The sequence below is a fragment of the Chanos chanos genome, chromosome 2 (genome assembly GCF_902362185.1).
Source record: "Chanos chanos chromosome 2, fChaCha1.1, whole genome shotgun sequence".
Taxonomy (NCBI): domain Eukaryota; kingdom Metazoa; phylum Chordata; class Actinopteri; order Gonorynchiformes; family Chanidae; genus Chanos; species Chanos chanos.
The window spans coordinates 21,933,598-21,954,680 of record NC_044496.1 but is presented as its reverse complement, the minus strand read 5'-3'; the positions used below and the strand labels follow the sequence as shown (position 1 = coordinate 21,954,680).

The following is a 21,083-nucleotide window of genomic DNA, read 5'->3' as shown; positions in this document are numbered from 1 at the left end:
TTTGGGCTAAGAGGAGAAGTGATGGGAGATGTTTATTATTATTTGAGTGATATATTTCACCTGACAATTATCATCTGACCATGAACACAGATGATCTCTATCGTGGGCGACTCTGCTCGACTGCTTGGATCAGCCGATTATTGTCATTTGTTGGTTTTGCATGTGTTGCCAACTATGGAGTTGTAATGTGCAAACTACACAACAACAATATTCATAACATCTTCCATCACTGTGTTTCTTTTTCTATTGCCGATATATCGGTCGGGCTCAAGTGCAATTAGTGTCAGTGTGCATGCAAACAGTGAGGAGGTCACACCACTATGAACTAATCCCAGTCAGCCAAAAAAAAAAAGTCACAATTTCCACAAAGCCTGGGATTAAACTGTATAAATGAGAGATCGAACAATTAAAACAAAATTAGTTTTTAAAAAATTCCAAAGCATGAACAGTTGGCTTCTCTCATGTGAGCTGGAAGGATAAAGTCTTTGGATAGACATTTGGAATGAACTTGAGCTGACTCCCTATGTCCCCCAGCATTTGTATTGATCGTGTCAGCAAAGTACAACTGCATCCATAAGGTACAGCTGGTTAAAAGTATTAAATGTATTAGATGGCCTCCGACAATATAGAGGGAAAACAGTAGCTAGCAATAAGAGGAGATACAACAAGAGTCACAGTAGTCCACATTGACTGGATACAAAATGTGATCCTTAGGGTATCTATAAGTGACGCAACACAGGAACCTCCTGTGTTGATTTAGCACAGATGGCTGCCAAACATGAAGGATTAACTCGACCCAGAGATGCAGCTCTCATGAAGCAACATCCTCTGACCAGACAGGAGGGGGAGGATCAAAATGAAAAGGAAAATACACAGGAGACACACAATCAACAACATAAGATAATGGATAAGATAGAGGTTTATATTTACTTCTGCTTAGGTGATCAGATACTTGCAGAGAGGTAAAGAACACGTGATAAATTGCCGACAAGTGCTGCTGAAGTCATAAAAAGACCTCTGATTACTGTTACTGAGAGAAATTTAGCCAAACAGTTCAGCCAGTTTGTTCACCTCAGCATCAGAGGGGTTCATGTATGCACGCCCGGATCACCGCACAGGCTTCATATGGCTTAAGCCTAGGGGCCCCCACGCCCCCGCGCCTCGGAGGGGGCCCCCGATTGGTCAAAAGAAAAAATATATATCATATTCATTAGCTCAAAATCACGCCCCCGCCGCACAGGGGCCCCCAATTGGTCAAAAGAAACAAAAACGTATTATTCATTGACGCAAAATGAATATTTAAATAACCGGACACTGATTGGTTATGGGGAATCCGCCTTTCATATATAAACGTTAGGCGTCACGTACTGTGTCAGTCTGTAGTTGAACAGCGACAGTACTTATGAGCGAAAGAAAATACGAAAGCGGTGCCCAAAAGCGCAAAGCGCAGCGGCAAAAAGCCCAACGAGGCCAAGCTCTCTTGAGCAATATGCCGAAACTGACCGGATTTTTTAAACCGAGTGAATGCCAGTCGGCAAGTGAGCATGGCTCCAGTGCATCCACGCTAGCTAGCGTGGATGCACTGGAGCCATGCTCATCTTTAGCAGCTGAGGCTAGCTCTGATGAGGGCGAGGGACCATCCCTTTCTGACCACCCCGTCCTATTCCTGGATGCCCCAGCAACATATTACCCAAACACAAGCACACACACACACAGAGACGACGACACTGATATTCCCGATCCCGAAAGTATCACTCAAGCATCTAATTCCACCGAAATGCAACATGTGGATCCCCCCTTTGATTCGAACTCGTGCAACGCTAGCGTATCTGATCAGGCGGCTGCCTGTGATGTGCCGGCGGGACAGAGCCAAGTTGATGCTAACTTAAATTCAGATCCTGGCTTTTGGGGTGAAATAGAATTATAGGCTCACTGGTTGTTGTTGATCATTAGTTTTCTTTACCCTGTCTTCAATATCTTTCATTATATCTGGCCTACATATATCATACATGTACATTCAAATATTCAGTTGCATTAGTTGTGATAAGTTGTCAATTCCTTGAGTTTTAGCTGTTCTGTTTCACTGGCCCAAAAGACCAGAGTTTAATAGTTTAAAATAGTTTGAAAAAAAAAAAATATATATATAAAAAAAATAAAATAAAATAAAAACAACAAAAAAACACACAAAAACAACAAAAAACAAAACAAAAAATATCTATCTATCTATCTATCTATCTATCTAGGCCTATCTATCTATCTAAGGCTATCTATCTATCTATCTATCTATCTATCTAGCTAGATGAAATAGATGTAGCCTAAGGTGGGCGGACGAGGGACGGGCAGACGGGGGACCGGGAACGGGGGTGTTGGGGGGGGTTGGGGGCCCACAGCAGCTTGTAGCCTAGGGGCCCCTGACCATGTTAATCCAGCCCTGCATCATGTATACCCACCCACTACTTCATGTATTAGCCAGTTTAGCAGATTAAATTGTAGGTCACTTCATAAAAAACAAGTTATGTTGAAGGACAAAAGACCTTAAGCACAATTTGTGCCACTGTTACTTCCCCTTCTTCCTTTCTTTCACCCACATATCAGTCATAAGAACTGAATTAAAAAAAAAATGGACTTAGCAGAAGGTTCCTTTTAAAGCACACCACAAAACCATATTCACAAGTGAACTGTTGACGCAAAATGGACCTTGCAAAATGCAACACAGCAAAATATTCCGTTGTAACAGATTACACCACAAAAGCACTTCTGTTCACAGTCAAATGCCAGAAGAGTTGCATTTATAAACTTTAAATACTCTTGGGTTTAATACAGATGAGATAACAATCAGAAGAAATCAAAATTCCTGCTCATTACTGCTCACATCAGTCTAGATATTAAGCACACTTGTGTCACTGTCAGTGTTCACTCAGGAATGACACCACCTCAGATGTCTTGACAAATGCATCAGTTGGAATTATTAGAACAAAATTGCCACAGCTCATAACTGCACAAAAAAGTAGTTAGAATATACTTGGTACTCCTCATCCCCATAGTCTTCAGCAGAATAAACCACAGCCTCCTTACAGTCTAGCACCTACATCTCAGCTCGCCCCTGAAAACTCACCCTCTTCAGTTCTTTCACCCACATACGAGAGATAAGACACTTTTTTTTTCACATGGCAGATTTTTCCATTAAAACATACCACGAAACATGTTCACAGAAAAAAAAGCCCAGAGTTGCCTTTCTAAACTGAAAATGTTTCTAGCTTGATGGCAGACAAAGTATCAATAAGTAGAAATAAAAACTGTTACTGTTTTTCCTGTTATTACTATACTCACCTAAGCTTAGACACAAAGCAAACTTTTTTCCACTACCAGTTTTCATTTTAGATTGAGACTACTTTACATTCCCTACCTCCATGATGTGATTCTATTCTATTCTATTGCCTGAGTACGTGACTAGGTTTGCCTTTGCATTGATTATGTCCTCCTTCATCACAGAAAAATGATAGGAGGTGTACAATTAAAGTCCATTTCAGCACAAAAAAGAAAACACAGGTTGTAATTTAACTGTCAACATTTGTCGTGCCATCAGAACATTTATGATAAATTAATGATTAAACTGTCTTAAAAGTCCTTATGTTCTAATTAACAGCATCATAATTAAACTGGGTTATTCTTTATTAAGCTGCATTGGTGATAATATTTCTTTTTAGAGTAGTAATATCGGTGGTTGGAAACTTCCTGTTTCTCAGTGCAGTCTGTGTGTCGGAGACAGAAGACAATTTTTACAGTTTCCTGTAAGCACACCAAGGCTGGAGGTCCTCCACACTATTTGTTTGAGCAACATGTCAATATTTTACCTTATAATCGCACTGATCCAGGTAAGTCCATTTATTTTAGTTATTCCATTACTAGATAGTCTAGTGGCTACACAGCAAAAAAACTCTCTCTCAACTATTCGCCTCACCAAGAAATGTCATTGGGCTATTGAGACTACTTATATGGCATTATACATGTGTGGATGTTAAAACATTACTTCAGACAGTATCCCACTGTGAAAGTCACTTGTTGAATTTTAGTTGTATTTCTCTCCATCTATATTCATCTGGCATTGAGGGTTTCACTCAGAGGTTCAAATTTAACTTTCATTTTCACCCAAGAACCTGGACACCATAGTCATATCAGAGACTCGTCAAGACCCATCCACAGATTATGCATTTGCCAGCATTAAAGAAGCACATCGTTCTGAAGGTAAAGTTGATGTTTTACTTCACAACTGAGTGCTGATCGTTGCTTGGTCTAATAATTGTAGTGTATATAAAAAGTTAAAGATCAGTGGAACACTGCTAACTCCACAGCCAAAAAAAGATGGAGCCTCCTCCCTGTACAACTCTGATGTGAATTTGGGGATTACCATGTTTTCATCTTAGACCAATTATTGGGTGAAGACTGATGAAAGATAACTAAAATGCATATCACAGAGATATGTGCAGAATGGGAAATATACAGTTAAGCATACCACCAACTGTCCACAGTGTCCACAGTGAGACAGAGGTCCACATCATTGTCACAAGAGTTTCAAAAACTAGAGACGCAGCAACAGGAGTTTAACAGGAGGTTCCGCGCAACGATGTGTCCTGCGCAGTCGTCGTCTTTTAAACTTCCCTCGGATGTTCCCCAGCCAATCGTGACCCGCCAGCAAACCTGAGAAGAAAAATGGGGCGGGGAGCGAGAGGGAGAGATAGGGACAGAGGGAATACCCGAGCGTTAACAAAAAATACGTCCAAGGACGTAACATTATTTATCTAAAGAAATACATTCCAGACCGCAAGCTGCGTTATATTCCATTAGTCGGTGCGCGGTAACAAAGTCTCTTTCGGGTTAGGAAGATGGGGAAGAGAGGACAAAACAACGAAAACCAAAAAAAAAGGAAAAGAAGAAGAGAAAAAAAACTCTTTTCTTCAAGGTCCGTTTTGAGCCCCTGCTTCCAAAAGAAACAATTTCAAACAATTTTAAGATCAAAATTATACACGCAGTATTCCGACTTGTAGAATTTACGTAATATAATAACATTAAATACAATTTCAACACATCAGTAATAAGGCTCCCCGGGCGCCATAGGAGAATAAAAAGAAAATAAAACAAAATTTAAATAAACGAAAAACCGAACAGCTATCCCAAGGTAAAAACCCTTCCGGAAGAAAACCACAGTAGTAACCCAAGGTTACGCTTCCTAAATGAGCGGTCACTATAGGACCGCACTCACAAAAAAAAAAAAAGACTTGCCCCATCGCTGCCGTGTCACCTGCTAAACACGATAAAAAATTCACAATAAAACTCGTGAGCAGAAAATGATCACGGCTTACCGGTGGAAAATGAAGAATTCAAAAGGCCGCAATTTGAAAAAGAAACCGCTCTCTCTATAACACTCAACCAACTAAGCGCGTCCGGACAGCGCAGCCACCCAAAGTGTACCATGAGCGCACAGGTGCGACACACCAGGTAGAGGAAGTGAGGGAGAGAGCGCAATGTTTCCTGGGCCGGTATTTATAGACAATGATCATGACCCGTATGCAGACGCCATTTTTTAAAAAAATATATTTTATTATAAGGAGACATGGCTCTTATCGCCACAATATAGTCTTTGCGTTAATTCATATCCCGTCACAAGGGCGCCATTTTGCTCAGATTTAAGGTTTGAGTTGTGGAGGCAACGTTGCCACCTGTCTTGGGTATTTGGAGCAGAAGCCATCAATTTTGAAGAACTAGAGTGTTAGATAGGCACTTGAGTGAGTGTTTCAAACAAGTCAACAACACAACTGAAGAGAACAAATTTTGTGTAAGGGTTACAGAAAACCTAAAGCTATTTCAAAGTTTTAAAGCTTAACTAGGTGTCCCTCAGGGGTCGGTCCTTAGCCCTCTACGGTTCTTTACATGCTCTCCCTGGGAGATATTATTTGTAGCTATAACATTAGCTTCCACTTTCATGCTGATGATACTTAAATCATTTTACTAATCGAGCACAATGACCACTCTGAATTGGCTAACTTTGAGGCGTGTCTCTGTGCTATTAAAAGTTGGATGTCCATGAACTTCCTGATGCTTAACGCAGGCAAGGCTGAAATGCTGGTCACTGGTCCCCCTGCGCACAAGCATCTTAAATCTTAACAACTTCATTCCCCCGCAAAGTTCCACAGCTAAAAACCTTGGTGTGATTTTTGACTCTAGTCTCTCGCTTGTCACTCATATCAAGAACACAACCAAAACGGCCTTTTATCATCTCCGCAACATCGCCAAACTTGGGCCCATGCTATGTATGGCTGATGCAAAAACCATTGTCCATGCATTTGTCACGTCTCACCTTGACTACTCACTCATCTAGCTTAGAAATGTAGCACTCAGAAATCACATAGAAAGTGAAGTCTTCACGAGGACATGCCGAAACAAAGGGTTTTTAAAGAGAGGGGAATCGGAGATAACAAGGTGATTAAAGGTGAGTGGGATGATGTTATGACAGGCCAATGATTAGTAGGCCGGCGATGCAGATCACTGAATGTCTGGAGTCGTTGTGGGAGGAGACGAGGTCATCACGTTTACATTCAAGTTCATAGCTGTGCGCAACTACTTCAACAAATGTCAGATTTAAAGTGCAAAAGACATTTCTCTCATTTCACAACTTGTTTCACAGCAGGATCATCTGATACAGAACCATAGCCCTGTTACTGAGGCTGCCTATCACATGTAGACAAAACGGATTATGTTATAAATAAATAACAATCATGATTAAATCATGCACTTTGTTTTCAATAGAGGATGAAATATGCCTGTGCAACACAGTCAGACTTGCACGGAAACATAGAAAAGATCAAAGACAGACTGAGAGGGAAACTGCAAGATGACACTTGAAAACAACAGCAATACCCCGTTGAAAGTCAGGGTTATGGATGACTGCAGATTTAAGGTTGTTTGCAGTCCATTCCATGGTGGTAGAAAATATAAACTTTTTGTCAAGCTTAGAGTGAGTTTGAGTGCAGAGAAGAATGGAGTATCCTGACGTCACAGTTATCCTTTTAACTGATTCTAAACAGGAATCTGCAAATTTATCCCATTCAGCTTCAAAAAAGCTACATCTATTGACCAGACTCCCCTCTATACATACCCTGATATTCATTGTGCCTAATACAGAAAATGATCACTGTCTGAAGAACAGTCAGTCATGACATTCCACTCATGAGGTTTGTATTAACGGTCCAGACATGAATCTGACCGCATCCCCTCCTGTGCCTCAATCCATTAAGTACATGCATCCTGTTTCCTGGAGTATTCCTGACACATCATTTGTTATTTTATTAAATATTAAGCTATCAGGCAAGCAGTGCAGAAATGGACTAATTTACTATTACTTATAAGTAAAAATTCTTCAGTTATCTCACGTTCATTCAGTATTAGGGTAGCTATCCTTAAAGAGCATGTGTCACACATTTATTCGTAGTGCTGTAATGTCTAATTTAACTATACCCTTAGACAACACGATCTAAGGCCAGTCATAGGCAAGATTTCTAGACAAAAGCCAAATCGGCTACAACATTTCATTCAGTCAGCACCACTGAACTCCACACCATTAGCAAACAACAATTAAATGCCAAGGCCATCAGGCCGGTGATCAATACACTGTGAATGCTGAAAGCTGAATGGTAGAACCAGAGGGAGGAGGAAACAAGGTTGTCACACTCTGATGAAACTTGAAATACCTTGTTTAGCAGATAGATATATTCTCTCACTGCTTGGCTAAAATACCACGCTTGAAACCTTTTTTGTTCAAATGAAATTACAGCTGACAGACTATTTCTGCTTTTTCACTCTCTTTCTTGCTACACAGTTTAGTTTCATGCCAGCAGTTACCTTTTCTTCTCTTAAATCTGTTTTAATGCCTGGAGTCTCTGGTCTGTCCCTGTTAAATGCCTGAGAGGATTCTGTGTCAATTGCTCACCTCAGCTTGTCAGTTTTGTCATCAGTAAACTGTGTTTTTCTTTTTCCAGGGAAGCCTGATGTAAAATGACAAAGGCACAGGAAGTACTTTTGGGGACAAAAGCCTTGTAGTAGTAATACAACAAGGCTAAGGACATCTTAGTGGAAGCGAATAAAATGTGTTGTTACATCACTCAGTGCCTTTGTTTGTTTGTTATATTGACGTTATTATCACATTTTCTCTTTTCATATTTTGAATATACTGAAAGAGTCAAGCCCTGCTCATGCACAGGTAGGAATGTTTATTTTTTTTAGAGTCAGTGGAATACTTGTATCATTTTGAAATGAAAGATGTCACCTGTAATCAGGTTTAGAACTTGGAGCAATATCAAAGTTAAGTCAGTATTTCCATTTTTGAACAGTCCAAGGTTGCCCCGGCTCCACTACTTCTGGAGTTTCCAAAGTCCTCAGGGGGTCTGAAAAGAAAAAAGAGGGACTGGGTCATTCCCCCTATCAACTTCCCAGAGAATGACAGAGGCCCTTTTCCCAAAGAGATGGCGAAGGTAAGGGATAGTTTAAGGTATATTATAAACATAAACTGATGCTTTTTACATCATTTAAACATATCTTCATTAAACATATAATCATTAAACATATGTAAACATATCTAAACATTTAAACATCTTATATTTTCTGTGTTAATTAGATCAAGTCCAGCAATGCTAAAGAAATCGCAGTCACCTACAGCGTCACGGGTCCAGGAGCAGACCAGCCTCCTGTGGGACTTTTCACTATTAACAGAAACAGTGGTTGGCTTTATGTGACTCAGCCCTTAGACAGAGAGAGACAAGATAAATACACGGTAATATTTTTCTCTCTCTACTGCACAACATTTGTGTTTTGTGTTTGCTATATTTTCTGTCAAAACACCAGGTGGAAGTGTGACATGGCATGTTTGACTTTGAGTTCATATCATTCACATCTGTACCTTCAATACCATTAGCAGGGTCACATGTGGAAATTTCTCAAATAAACATGTGCCTTTTCTAGATACACTGATGGTGACAGCACTATAGAAGTGCAACTTTTTTCTCATGTTGAAGTTAAACTGAGTGTGAGAACTTGCTTACCAGTTTCCTTATCAGACCAGATTTTGCTTCATTTCATATGAGAAGGAGACTCATGTTGTTTGTCTATCGTGGGTGTTTTTTCATTGCAATATTACCTTTAAATTAGCAAGGCTGTAAACCTCACTTCTTTGTCTCAACAAACATCTGAGCATTAAAAGTGAAAAGGTTTATAAATGAATAATATTAATTAATCTCACTGATGTAATAGCTTCGGTGAAAATGTAAAATTCAGTATCATGATCATGGATTGCAATCAATAAACATTATTGAATTCATTTATTTTTTAGCTTCAAGCTCATGCTGAGGGAGCTGGTGGTCAGGTAGTTGAGGACCCCATGGATATCATTATCAGTGTAATTGATGTGAATGACAATAAGCCTGTCTTTACACAAAATCCCTTCCTTGGAAGTATTGATGAGGCAGCAAAACCAGGTATGTTCATATTCTGGTGTTTCTAGGTTTTTCAAGCAGTGTCTTTGTGTGTGTGTGTGTGTGTGACCATTATCGGCATCATTCTTAATTAAATCATGATCTTCACTTCTCTACTTGAAAGGTACTGAGTTCATGAAGGTTGAAGCCACTGATGCTGATCAGCCTGGAACTGACAACTCTGATCTCAAATACTCCATTGTGAGTCAGGAACCTAAACTGCCAAATGACAACATGTTTGCCATCAACCCTGTGACTGGAGGTATTCGACTGAGTTTAAGTGGTCTGGACAGAGAGGTAAGTACTCAAGTGTGTGACGGGTAGAAATGTCACAAACAGGAGGAGAATTATTTAATCTTTTTTCCCATTTAACTTTCAGAAATATCCCAAATACACACTGGAAATTCAAGTAGCAGATATGAAAGGAGATGGTGCTGCAGTCCTTGGGAAAGCTGTGATTACTGTAACAGACAGCAATGACAACGCACCTCAGTTTGAACAGACATCGGTAAGATAGTGATGCTTAATGTTGTTTTTCATGTCCCTGTTTTTCATTTGAGTGATCTGAATGCTCTTGTTTTCTTTAGTACACAGTGTCAGTTCCAGAGAATGAAGTGGGATATGTGGTTGTGAAAATGCCAGTCACTGATGAGGATGAGCTAAACACACCTGCCGTCTGGACCAAGTACAAAATTATTAGTGGTGACACTAATGGAGCCTTCAACATTACTACAGGACCAAATAAGATGGAGGGCATCATTACCACTGCTAAGGTACAAGAGATGTACAGAGACATCATTATCTGTATCTGTTCAGCCAACAAAATTATCTGTCTCTGTGTCTGTATTCGGACAGTAGACCGGATCTGGGCATGGTTTATGCCGGAGGTCACACTAAATCGGGCAAATGCAATTTTGGGCCTTCAAAGCATCATAATATCATAATTTTCACGTATAATCAATTATGCAATATATTTCCACGTCCTCATTCTGCATTTTTCTCTCTCTCTTTTTTTTTTAATTTTTATTTTTAACTAAAAGTTTTATGAACTGTGTGAACCCCACTACCACCATCACCCTTTAACTGGGGGACATTGAACAATCAGAAAGTCAAAGTGTTTTATAAATCGAAAGATTCTGTTTTGTATTAGAAATAGAAACTATTTACAGGTAAAATATATGGAAAAATATCCTTCAGTTGAAGGGAATACTCTTAAATTCCAATGATGCTGTGTTCGCGATTCTTAATGTTACTGCAGTTCACTAGGGAGATGTGAATTACTATTTTACAACAGTAATTTGCACTGACTCTGTGGGGGTGACTACAGAATATAGCGATCACTTTTCAACAATGTGTAGTAAATGAAATTACTTTTGACTATTTTTTTTTTAAATGGAGGAAATTAACACATACAGCTAAAAACTGCAGGTTGCAGGGGTAAATCAGCTGCCACACCAGGCTTTTGTCTCACTGTACTTTTCCGATTAACTTATTCAGATTTGGGTACATCCCTAAAAGGTACTGTACTTATCAGTGCCAAATGAGTACTGTTTAAATTGTCTAAGATCTGAGCATTTCACTCATTTTTATTTCTTGTTTCCTGTTGTCCATTTAGCCCCTTGACTTTGAGAAAAACAGCAAATACACACTGTTGGTGATTGTGGAAAATGATGTTCCGTTTGCTTCCCCTCTGGCCACCTCCACTGCCACTGTCACTGTGGATGTGACTGATGTGAATGAGGCTCCAGTCTTTAAACCAGTGAAGTTGATCATTACCAAACCTGAAGACCTGCCTGTTGGCGCTGATTTGGCTCTTTATACAGCCACTGATATAGACACAGCCATGAAACAGAAAGTGTCGTAAGTACCCTTTACCCACTCTTTTATGCATTCCCATCATAGTGTGATAAAATAGTGAATATTGTGTTGGTTTTGTGGTATGTCTTATTTTGTGCTGCCCATTTGTTTCTCTTATCTTGCTAAAGTGAGAAGTGCTCAGACTTTTTTCAGATTCAGGCTTTTCCCCCGCAGAATTCATCTCAAAAGGTTGCAACATTAGTTGCCCACTTGTATTGCGTAAGCTTTTTTGCATAGTTATTTTACTAAGTTTTTCATAAATTTGGGCAGAATAAGGTGGGCTGTAAAATATACTGGAGAAAAAATAGTGTACAAATGGCCACTTTATAAAAAATCACAGTTATTGAATAAGCCATCTGGAATTGTTAAAAAAAACAACTCCCCAAAAAACCCAGATCTTATCTTACTGTACCCCTGAGCAGAAATGAAGCCGTTAAAGTTTCGTAAGTCGGTCAGTATAATCTGAGAGGATAACTGTCCTTTTGTCACACTATTCAAAACCCGTGCACGCACACACACACACAGAAACACTTTCACAAATCTTAGTACTTGAATCCATCCAATTTCAGTTTCTCACAATTCAAAGGAGAAAACAGCAATAGGTCTAGACAACATGAACTTTCTATTGGCCTTTAACTACAACAGAAAGAAAAATGGTCACTTAGCCCTAAACAGTCCCCTCCAAAGTAAAAAAAATAGGCTCCAAATACACAAAGAAATGAAAAGTAAGAAAAAAAAATTCTCTTTGGATTTTAATAAATAAAATCGCTCTCACCAGATTTGGCGACAAAATCATCAGTATGAAAAACTGTGGACAAAAGTTCCAGATATGCGTTTTTTTGTTTGAGTGTTACACATACACACCCTTCCTTCACCCACTACCCTGACCTATCTACATTTTAATTATGTAATACTTCTTTTATTTCAGACATTACGTAATCGCAACCTTTTCTTTCTCTGACACTGTCACAGGTTAATGTTAGTCTTCTTCACCACTCTAAGAACGTCATCACTGTAATATGTTATCCTACAAGTTTGAAACAAATAATGTAATGTCTTAAATGTATAGAAAGAGTACAAGCCTTAAATAAAAGGAGTTAATGAAAACCTTTTGGTGTCACTTGTTTAACCATAGACAAATGCTAATTTTACAATCTGTCTTTACCTCAGCTATAAGACTGGCCATGATCCTGCTGGCTGGCTTACTGTCAATAAAGACACTGGACTGATCAAGGTGAAGAGCCCAATGGACAGAGAGTCTCTCTTTGCCAAGGATGGGAAATACACAGCTACCATTCTCGCCAGTGATGATGGTATTTTATTTAGCATCAGACCTTTTTTTTTTTTTTCCTAACTCGCATGTGTTTTTGTAAAATCAGTGTTTTATACAAGATAATCTTTTCTTCTTTCCCCAGCGGATGTTCCAGCCACTGGTACAGGGACCCTTGAAATAACCTTGGAAGACGTGAATGATAATGCCCCCACCATTGTAGAAAGATCATTCTCAATCTGTAACAAGGATCCTGCCCCTATACTGCTGTCTGTAACAGATAAAGATGGGCCTGGGTTTGCTGCTCCCTTCCATGTGGAGCTCCAGGGAGACAGCAGGAACAACTGGACCGCCAGAATGAATGACACAAGTAAGAACCTAACTGACATTTGGAAAACGAATGAGAGAACAACAGTTGTGCTGTATTCCTCAATTTAATACAGGGTGTGACTAATTTTATCAATGTTATTTTCAGAGACTGGCATCATACTGACCCTTAAGACACAGCTGGAGGCGGATTCTTACAACGTTGTGCTAAAGGTCTCTGATAATCAGCATGAATCTCAAGCCAGTTCAGTTACAGTCAGAGTGTGTGACTGTCAAGGAAACGACGTTGAGTGCTCAGAGGGGCGAGCAGCAGGTGTTGGATTGCCAGCAATTCTAGGAATTTTGGGAGCTGTCCTTGGTCTACTATGTAAGGAACTGGTTTTCCTGTTTGGTTTTTAATGCAAAAACATTAATATTCACTCAGCTTTTGTTGCAGTGTATAAATTGTTATCTTCTTTGAAAGGTTATTTTTGTAGGGTGCAGGTAAAACTTGCCATGTTATGTTCCGCCCCACAGTGCTAGTTCTTCTGCTGTTAAGGTTTATGAGGCAGAAAAGTGTGTAACTGTCAAGGAAATCATGGGAACCCTTACGAGGTGAGAAATACTTAATTGTTTCCCTTTAACTACATTACAGTGATCATTTTTAAAATATATACATATATATTTCTTCCATTCTAAATTTGTCAAACAAATGCATTTAAATTTACGCAATATTACTTCCCCATGTCCTGGTTCTTATTTATTATCTGATTTTTCACAATGTTGATTCCTCTAGTGCTGAAGATCCTGAAGACAAATATCAAATCAACATCCCTTTCACCCACACCAGTCGCTTCTGTATAATATGATTACAGGGTCTTTACACATGAATTTTTCTCTCTCCCTAAACTTCCTACTCTCCCCTACTCCCTTACTAAGTTCTGTTTTTCACTATCTGTCACTAGATCAAACCAATCTTTAAAATTCTCTGTTTGTTTATGGTCCTGCCTCTTCTCTCCTGGTAAGAATAATACTGTTATTCATGAATCAGGTTCTTCTTTGTCCTTCCCACCTTAAGCTCATTGATTTACCTTTTATGCAAAAGCAACTATGAAACTGCTTTGTGAGAATATCTTGTGCCAAAAGTGCTACACAAATAAAGCTTCCAATTTAATTTCATGTATGACTGTGTTCATCCTTACATAAAAAATGCACTCTTGTCCATGAAGAAAATTACAACATGCACAATTAGAGACTATTTTGGTACAATACATGAAATACTGACTTATGTCTCAGTTACATAACTGCAAACGTATCATACTATCATAAAAAATGTATTTATGTATTTGTTTCAAACATGCCATTACACGAATTTTTGATGTAACCTCAAACAATTTTGAAAATTAAAACTATGCAATCTGGCCATTAGGGGGCACCGTGGTCCACTCTGTGGAACAGAGTGAGCTGTAAAATATAAATATATATCAATGAAATTACTGTAATTAATGATCTCAATATCTCTCACAGACAGAATGGCAAGTTTTGAGATTTTGATGAACAGACTTCACTTTTGTATATACTTTAGTTCTCAAGACAGATGGTTTGCACCCACACTCTGAGGGCTTATTGTCTTGGTTTAAAGCAGAATAGAGAGTGACAATGTTCACTCTTTCTCTTCAGTATGTCACTTACGACGCTTTTTTAGGCATTTAGGGAGATTTTCTTGGTAAAAACGCTCAGCAAGAATGAAGGCTGCAGAGTGTCCATTAAGAGATCAGTTACAATGGTGCTGTTGAGTGGATCAGCAGTTCTCACAGTGCACATCAGCTTTAAGGCATCAGGTAGCACGCTGAGCTCTGTTACCGTTGGCACCTAGATTTTAATACCTGATTTTCATGCAGGCAGAGACTCTTTTGAAGAAATATCCACTTTTCCTACAAAACATGAATTTAGATCTTTCACAAGTCTATGTCCAGTTATTTCTCATATGGCTGGCAGTCCACAAAAGTAGCCGTGAGAAGAAGCGGAATCCTTATCAGTTAGTTCTGGGTGGTCTGCGTTGTTCTAAAAAAAAAAAAACAACACCACCACAAAAAAAACCAGATATAGCACATTCATATGTTTTTTCCCCCATTTCTGCAATTATTTGTGCTGCAGAGGTAGATTTCCATTTTCCTTGCAATCACAAGTGCCTTGCTCAGAGTAAATTCTATTTCAAGGAGCATTCTGTCACATCCACAGGTCACATTTGTTTGTACAAAGATTTACCTTCGTCACCTTTCACTCTTGAGGTGATCAGATCTGCTCACAGAAATCTTATAGTGCAATAACATTCCAGTCTGTCAATTTAGCAAAACATTTTTGGTCATTGCCTGAAGCAGTACCTCTCAGCTACACCATTGTCTGTCCTGGTGATGAAGGTTTCCAAAGTTCACAGGGGGTAAGTGGCGATACATAACTGACCAAGAGATCAAAGAAATTTTATCTCAAACGTTGTCTCGGATTACTCCGGGTTGATATTTTTAAAAGCTAAATTACAAAAAAAATTCTTGTGAGGAGGATGCTATCCGCTACCTAAGTGGGCCAGAACCAGTCCACAGCCTCTAAAATGATCATGCTAAAATAAATAGTCTTAAGCAACATGAGGAAGAATCAGGCTCAATTATTTTATTACAATTAACCAAAACTTATATTAAAATACTTTCTCGCAGCTTCTTCCATTAAAGCCAGCTACTGTGACAGCTAATAGTTTTTTCTAAGTTAAAAAGTTGGCAGTGGGCAGTTTGGAGGGGGGAGATGGCCAGTCGGTTAACTGTGGTTAACTGGTTAACTGTGCAATTAGGACCAAAATGAAAAGGAACATACACAGGAGACACATAATCAACAACATAAGATAATGGATAAGATAAAGGTTTATATTTACTTCTGCTTAGGTGATCAGATACTTGCAGAGAGGTAAAAACCACATGTGATAAATTGCAGACAACTGTTGCTGAAGTCATAAAAAGACCTCTGATTACCATTACTGACAGAAATTTACCCAAACAGTTCAGCCAATTTGTTAACCTCAGCATCAGAGGGGTTCAAGTATGCCCACCCACTACTTCATGTATTAGTCATCTTAGCAACCCAGTGTAAAGACTGAATTCATTGAGGCAATAAGGCAAGAGGGGGAGAGTCAGAACATGTGACCACTTGTGACAGGAGACCTCTTATTCTGACAGATGAGTCACACATAAGGCTGTGGTGGGAGTACCAGAAGCTGTTCATTTTGAAAAATATGGACAGAAATACTTTTTTTTTTCTTTAATCATCCTGTTTTGAATTAAATTTGTGGATTATTAATTCATTGTCACATACACTCTTTTTGGAAAATGCACAATTTTTAGCAACAATACTAAAATGATAAAGTTACTGATTTGAGGTCTTTGTTTAGTTTGTAACAGTACAAAGCTGTGCCAATGTGATTCAAAACGAAAAATAGGCATATGCACACTAAAATCATGCTTTCTTAGTTTCACAATGCCTAAAGCAGCTTTCGATCAAAGGCCTGCAGTGACCAATCAAAGCTCATTAATCTTTGTCAACCAGTTCATTATCTAATCACCATATACACCCATTCTCTACTCATCAACTCATTAGGTCTCTCACATAAATGTTTCACATACATGAGAGCACATGACTGAACAATGTCTCATGCTGACATAACAGACAATCAATCTGTTTTTGTTTCACTTGTTGTCTTGTTTTAGGCTAAATAAAGCAAAGGGAAGCGTGAATGCTTATAATGCATTTCAAGGAAAAGGAGAAGTGTGTTGTTTGTCTTAAAGAACGTGCACCATGTACATTGTCAGTTGGACAAGGGATTTCACTGACTGACTTGCTACTCCAAAAGATCTGACATAATATGATGTTTCATACTACCGCTGTTATTCACGGGTGCTGGAGTTTAAGAATGCTAAGAAAACCCCAATTGCCTTCAATTCTAAACTGGAAAACTTTCAGTTTTGTAGATGTTTAGTATTACTGTCATTGACAGCTATGAGCTGCATAAAAGGGTAAGTATGGAGCTTTAAGTGTACATAGTCCATTGGTGACAAACAGCACACAACATGTACTATCCCAAAAGTACATCACACAGAAAATGGCAATAATTACATTGAATTTCTCAATCATTTTGGCTGTATAGCACTGGATTCATGCACAGATCTGCATCCCAAATTGCAAAGTGGCAGTCAGATTATGTGCATATTCAGATTTTGATGTTACTTCTACTAAACAAAAACGTAATAAAATTTGAGACATCTTTGTCATATACTACAGAACAGGCTAAACATCATTTCTATTTGTCTTCAGTGCAGCACCATTTATAGTCTGGCAAGGCTTTGAGTTTGATAAGCACTTCCCTTCCAGAGTTTGGAAAAAAAGATATGCCACATTAAAATATAGGTAACTTCCTGAAAAACAAGTTATGTTAAGCAGAATTTTTGCCACTGCCTATCGGCAGTGATTTGGTTGTGTTTACAGTCACTTATTCAGACAAAGCAATATAACAAAGTGTTAGAAACAAAGCAGAAAAATAAAAATATGATAATATTAATTTCTTATTTTATGGTGCAGGCTTTTTTTAAATTTTGTTTTAAATTAACATTTATTATACATTTATGAATAATAAGCAATTTGAAGTTACACAGTTCAAACAGAGGGGAAAAAAGAGAACAGGGATTTTCTCTCTACACCATCTCACAGTTCAGAGTTAAAATGGGCCTTTCAAAGTTAGACCTGTTAATAAGTGACAGGCTCTGTGGGCGTCACTTATTTATCTATAGCAATAGCTAAACATTATGTTTTCTGTCTGTCTCCATCTCAGTTATAAGATTTACTATGATTCTGCTGGCTGGCCTAACATTAGTAAAAATAACACTCTCAAGAGCCCCATGGACAGAGGCAATCTTCTATTACATTACATTACATTGAGATGTAACTGCCAACATTTGTAACACCATCAGAACATTTAATTTATGATTTCACAAACTGTCTTGAAAGTCCCTATGATTTGCTCTAATGAGCAGTGAATGGAAACTTCCTGTGTCTCAGTGCAGTCAGATGAATGTGAGTTGGAGACAGAAGATGATTTTTACAGTTTCCTGTAAGCCACCAAGGCTGGAGGTCCATCACCCCTACTATTTGTGTGAGCAACATGTCAACATTTTACCTTATCATTGCATTGATACAGGTGAGTCAATTATTTTAGCTATTTCATTACTGGAGAGTCTACTGGTTACAGAGCAAAAAAATGTTTCTCAACCATTCACTAACTGCCTCTATATAACTCAGAGGCTCAAATTCAACTTTCATTTTCACCCAAGATCCTGGACACCACAGTCATATCAAAGTCTCGTCAAGACCCATCCACAGATTATGCATTTGCCAGCATTAAAGAAGCACATCATTCTGAAGGTGAAGTTGATGTTTTACTTCACAACTGAGTGCTGATCGTTGCTTGGTCTAATAATCGTAGGATAAATAAAAAGTTAAAGATCAGTGGAACACTGCAAACTCCACAGCCAAAAAAAGATGGAGCCTCCTCTCTGTACAACTCTGATGTGAATTTGGGGATTACCATATTTTCATCTTAGATCAATTATTGGATGAAGACTGATGAAAGATAACTAAAATGCATATCACAGAGATATGTGAAGCACAGTGAATACAGTTGAGTATCTCACCGAGTGATGTCCACAGTGAGACAGAGGTCTGTTTCACCTTAATGCTGAAGTCAGTCATTAAGGTTTTTTATCTTGTCTTACATAGTCTGTAATTCATATATTGTCGTATGGACGCCATTTGCTCAGATGTAGGGTTTGAGTTGTGGAGGCAACATGAAACTATTTTATATTCAGGTTTATAGCTGTATGAAACAACTTTGACATGTGTCAGATTTAAAGTGCAAAAGACATTTTCTCATTTCACTACTTATTTCACAACAGTGCCATAGCCCTGTTACTGAGGCTGCCAATCACAGATTATTATGTTATAAATAAATAACAATCATGTCTAAATCGTGCACTTTGTTTTCAATAGAGGACGAAACATGACAGTGCAACACAGTCAGACTTGCACGGAAACATAGAAAAGATCAAAGACAGACTGAGAGGGAAAACTGCAAGATGACACTTGAAAACAACAGCAATACCCCGTTGAAAGTCAGGGTTATGGATGACTGCGGATTTAAAATTGTTTGCAGTCCATTCCATGGTAGAAGAAAATATAAACTTTTTGTCAAGCTTAGAGTGAGTTTGAGTGCAGAGAAGAATGGAGAATCCTGTTGTCACAGTTATCCTTTTAACTGATTCTAAATAGGAATCTGCAAATTTATCCCATTCAGCTTCAAATCTATTGACCAGATTCCCTTCTATACATACCCTGATATACTTTGTACCTAATATAGAAAATGATCACTGTCTGAAGAACAGTCAGTCATGACATTCCACTCATGAGGTTTGAATTAATGTAGCTATCTTTAAAGTAGTATGCACATGCCACACATTTATTAGTAGTGCAGTAATGTCTAATTTAACTATACCCTTAGACAACACAATCTAAGGCCAGTCATAGACAGGATTTCTAGACACAAGCAAATTCAGCTACAACTTTTCATTCAATCACAACCACTGAACTCAACAATTAAATGCCAAGGCCATCAGGTCGGTGATCAATACACTGTGAATGCTGAAAGCTGAATGGTAGAACCAGAGGGAGGAGGAAACAAGGTTGTAACACTCTGATGAAACTTGAAATACCTTGTTTAGCAGATAGATTGCTAAACTGCTTGGCTAAGACACTCACTGCTTGGCTAAGACACCACACTTGAAACCTTTTTGCTCAAATGAAATTTTAGACTATTTCAGCTTTTTCACTCTCTATCTTGTTACACGGTTTAGTTTCAAATCATCAGTTAACTTTTCTTCTCTTAACTCTGTTTTAATGCCTTCTATAGTCAATGTAAAAAAAAGAGGGGATTCTCTGGCAATTGTTCACCTCAGCTTGTCACTTTTGTCATCAGTAAACTGTGTTTTTCTTTCCAAACAAGCCTGGGGGGTATTCCAGAAGGCGGGTTTAGTGAAAACTCTGAGTTAGTTAACTCAGAGAAAGTAGTAAACCTCCTAATAGAAGAGCCCCATAGCTTCATTCCCCTAGCAAAACAAAGCCACAGCACCCTTCTATCAGGAGGTTTACTAGTTTCTCTGAGTTAACAAACTCTGAGTTTTAACTAAACCCACTTTCTTGAATACCTCCCTGATGTAAAATAACAAAGGCACAGGAGGTACTTTTAGGAAAAAAGCCTTGTAGTAGTAATACAGCAAAGCTAAGGACATCTTAGTGGAAGCAAAGTGTAATGACATCATCTCCTCCTTCGTCAGTTTCAGCCATTCAACGCTCAGCGTCGCCAGTTTACTAATCACCAGTCTGATCACGCTCATTCTGCACACCTGGTCGTTTCCCCTGATACCCCTCATTACTTTAACCCCTTCTGTTTTATTAGTCAGTGTGAAATCTACACGTTCCATGTGTGTACTAAGCTGACTCTACTTAGTATTTGATGGTACTCAGTCTGTTAGTATTCCTCTAGTACAGCCAAGTGTTTTGTATGTTTACTGCCTGTTTGTATTCTTTTGCTCTGGTCCCCTGTTAACCCAGTTTTGCATTCTTTGCATACTCCTGTCATCATTGTTGTTACCCTGCACTTGTGTCCAGCTCCGTGGTCTTGCTTGACACAAATAAAACATGTTGTTACATCAGTCAGTACCCATGTTTGTTTGTTTGTTTACTATATTGATGTTATTACTACATGTTCTGTTTTCATATTTTGGACACACTGAGAGTCTCAAGCCCTGCCCATGCACAGGTTGGATTTTTTGTTTCTTTAGACTCAGTGGGATATTTTGCATTATTCTGCAGTGAAAGATTCCACCTGTAATCAGGTTTAGAACTTGGAACAACATTAAAGTTAAGTCAGTATTTCCAGTTTTGAACAGTCCAAGGTTGCCCCAGCTCCACTACTTCTGGAGTTTCCAAAGTCCTCAGGGGGTCTGAAAAGAAAGAAGAGGGACTGGGTCATGCCCCCC

At 38.7% G+C, this 21,083-nt stretch overlaps 1 protein-coding gene across 1 annotated transcript; it reads left to right on the top strand.

The window, feature by feature from the left end:
* Positions 1-6,429: 6,429 nt before the first annotated feature.
* Positions 6,430-13,538, top strand: LOC115804661 (cadherin-1-like). The gene is made up of 13 exons (XM_030765169.1): positions 6,430-6,487; positions 8,232-8,254; positions 8,385-8,525; positions 8,669-8,824; positions 9,380-9,524; positions 9,646-9,818; positions 9,901-10,029; positions 10,109-10,294; positions 11,137-11,381; positions 12,549-12,691; positions 12,794-13,018; positions 13,124-13,342; positions 13,492-13,538. Exons 1-13 carry the CDS (start codon positions 6,430-6,432, stop codon positions 13,536-13,538), a joined length of 1,890 nt encoding a protein of 629 aa, XP_030621029.1.
* The last annotated feature ends 7,545 nt before the right edge of the window (positions 13,539-21,083 follow it).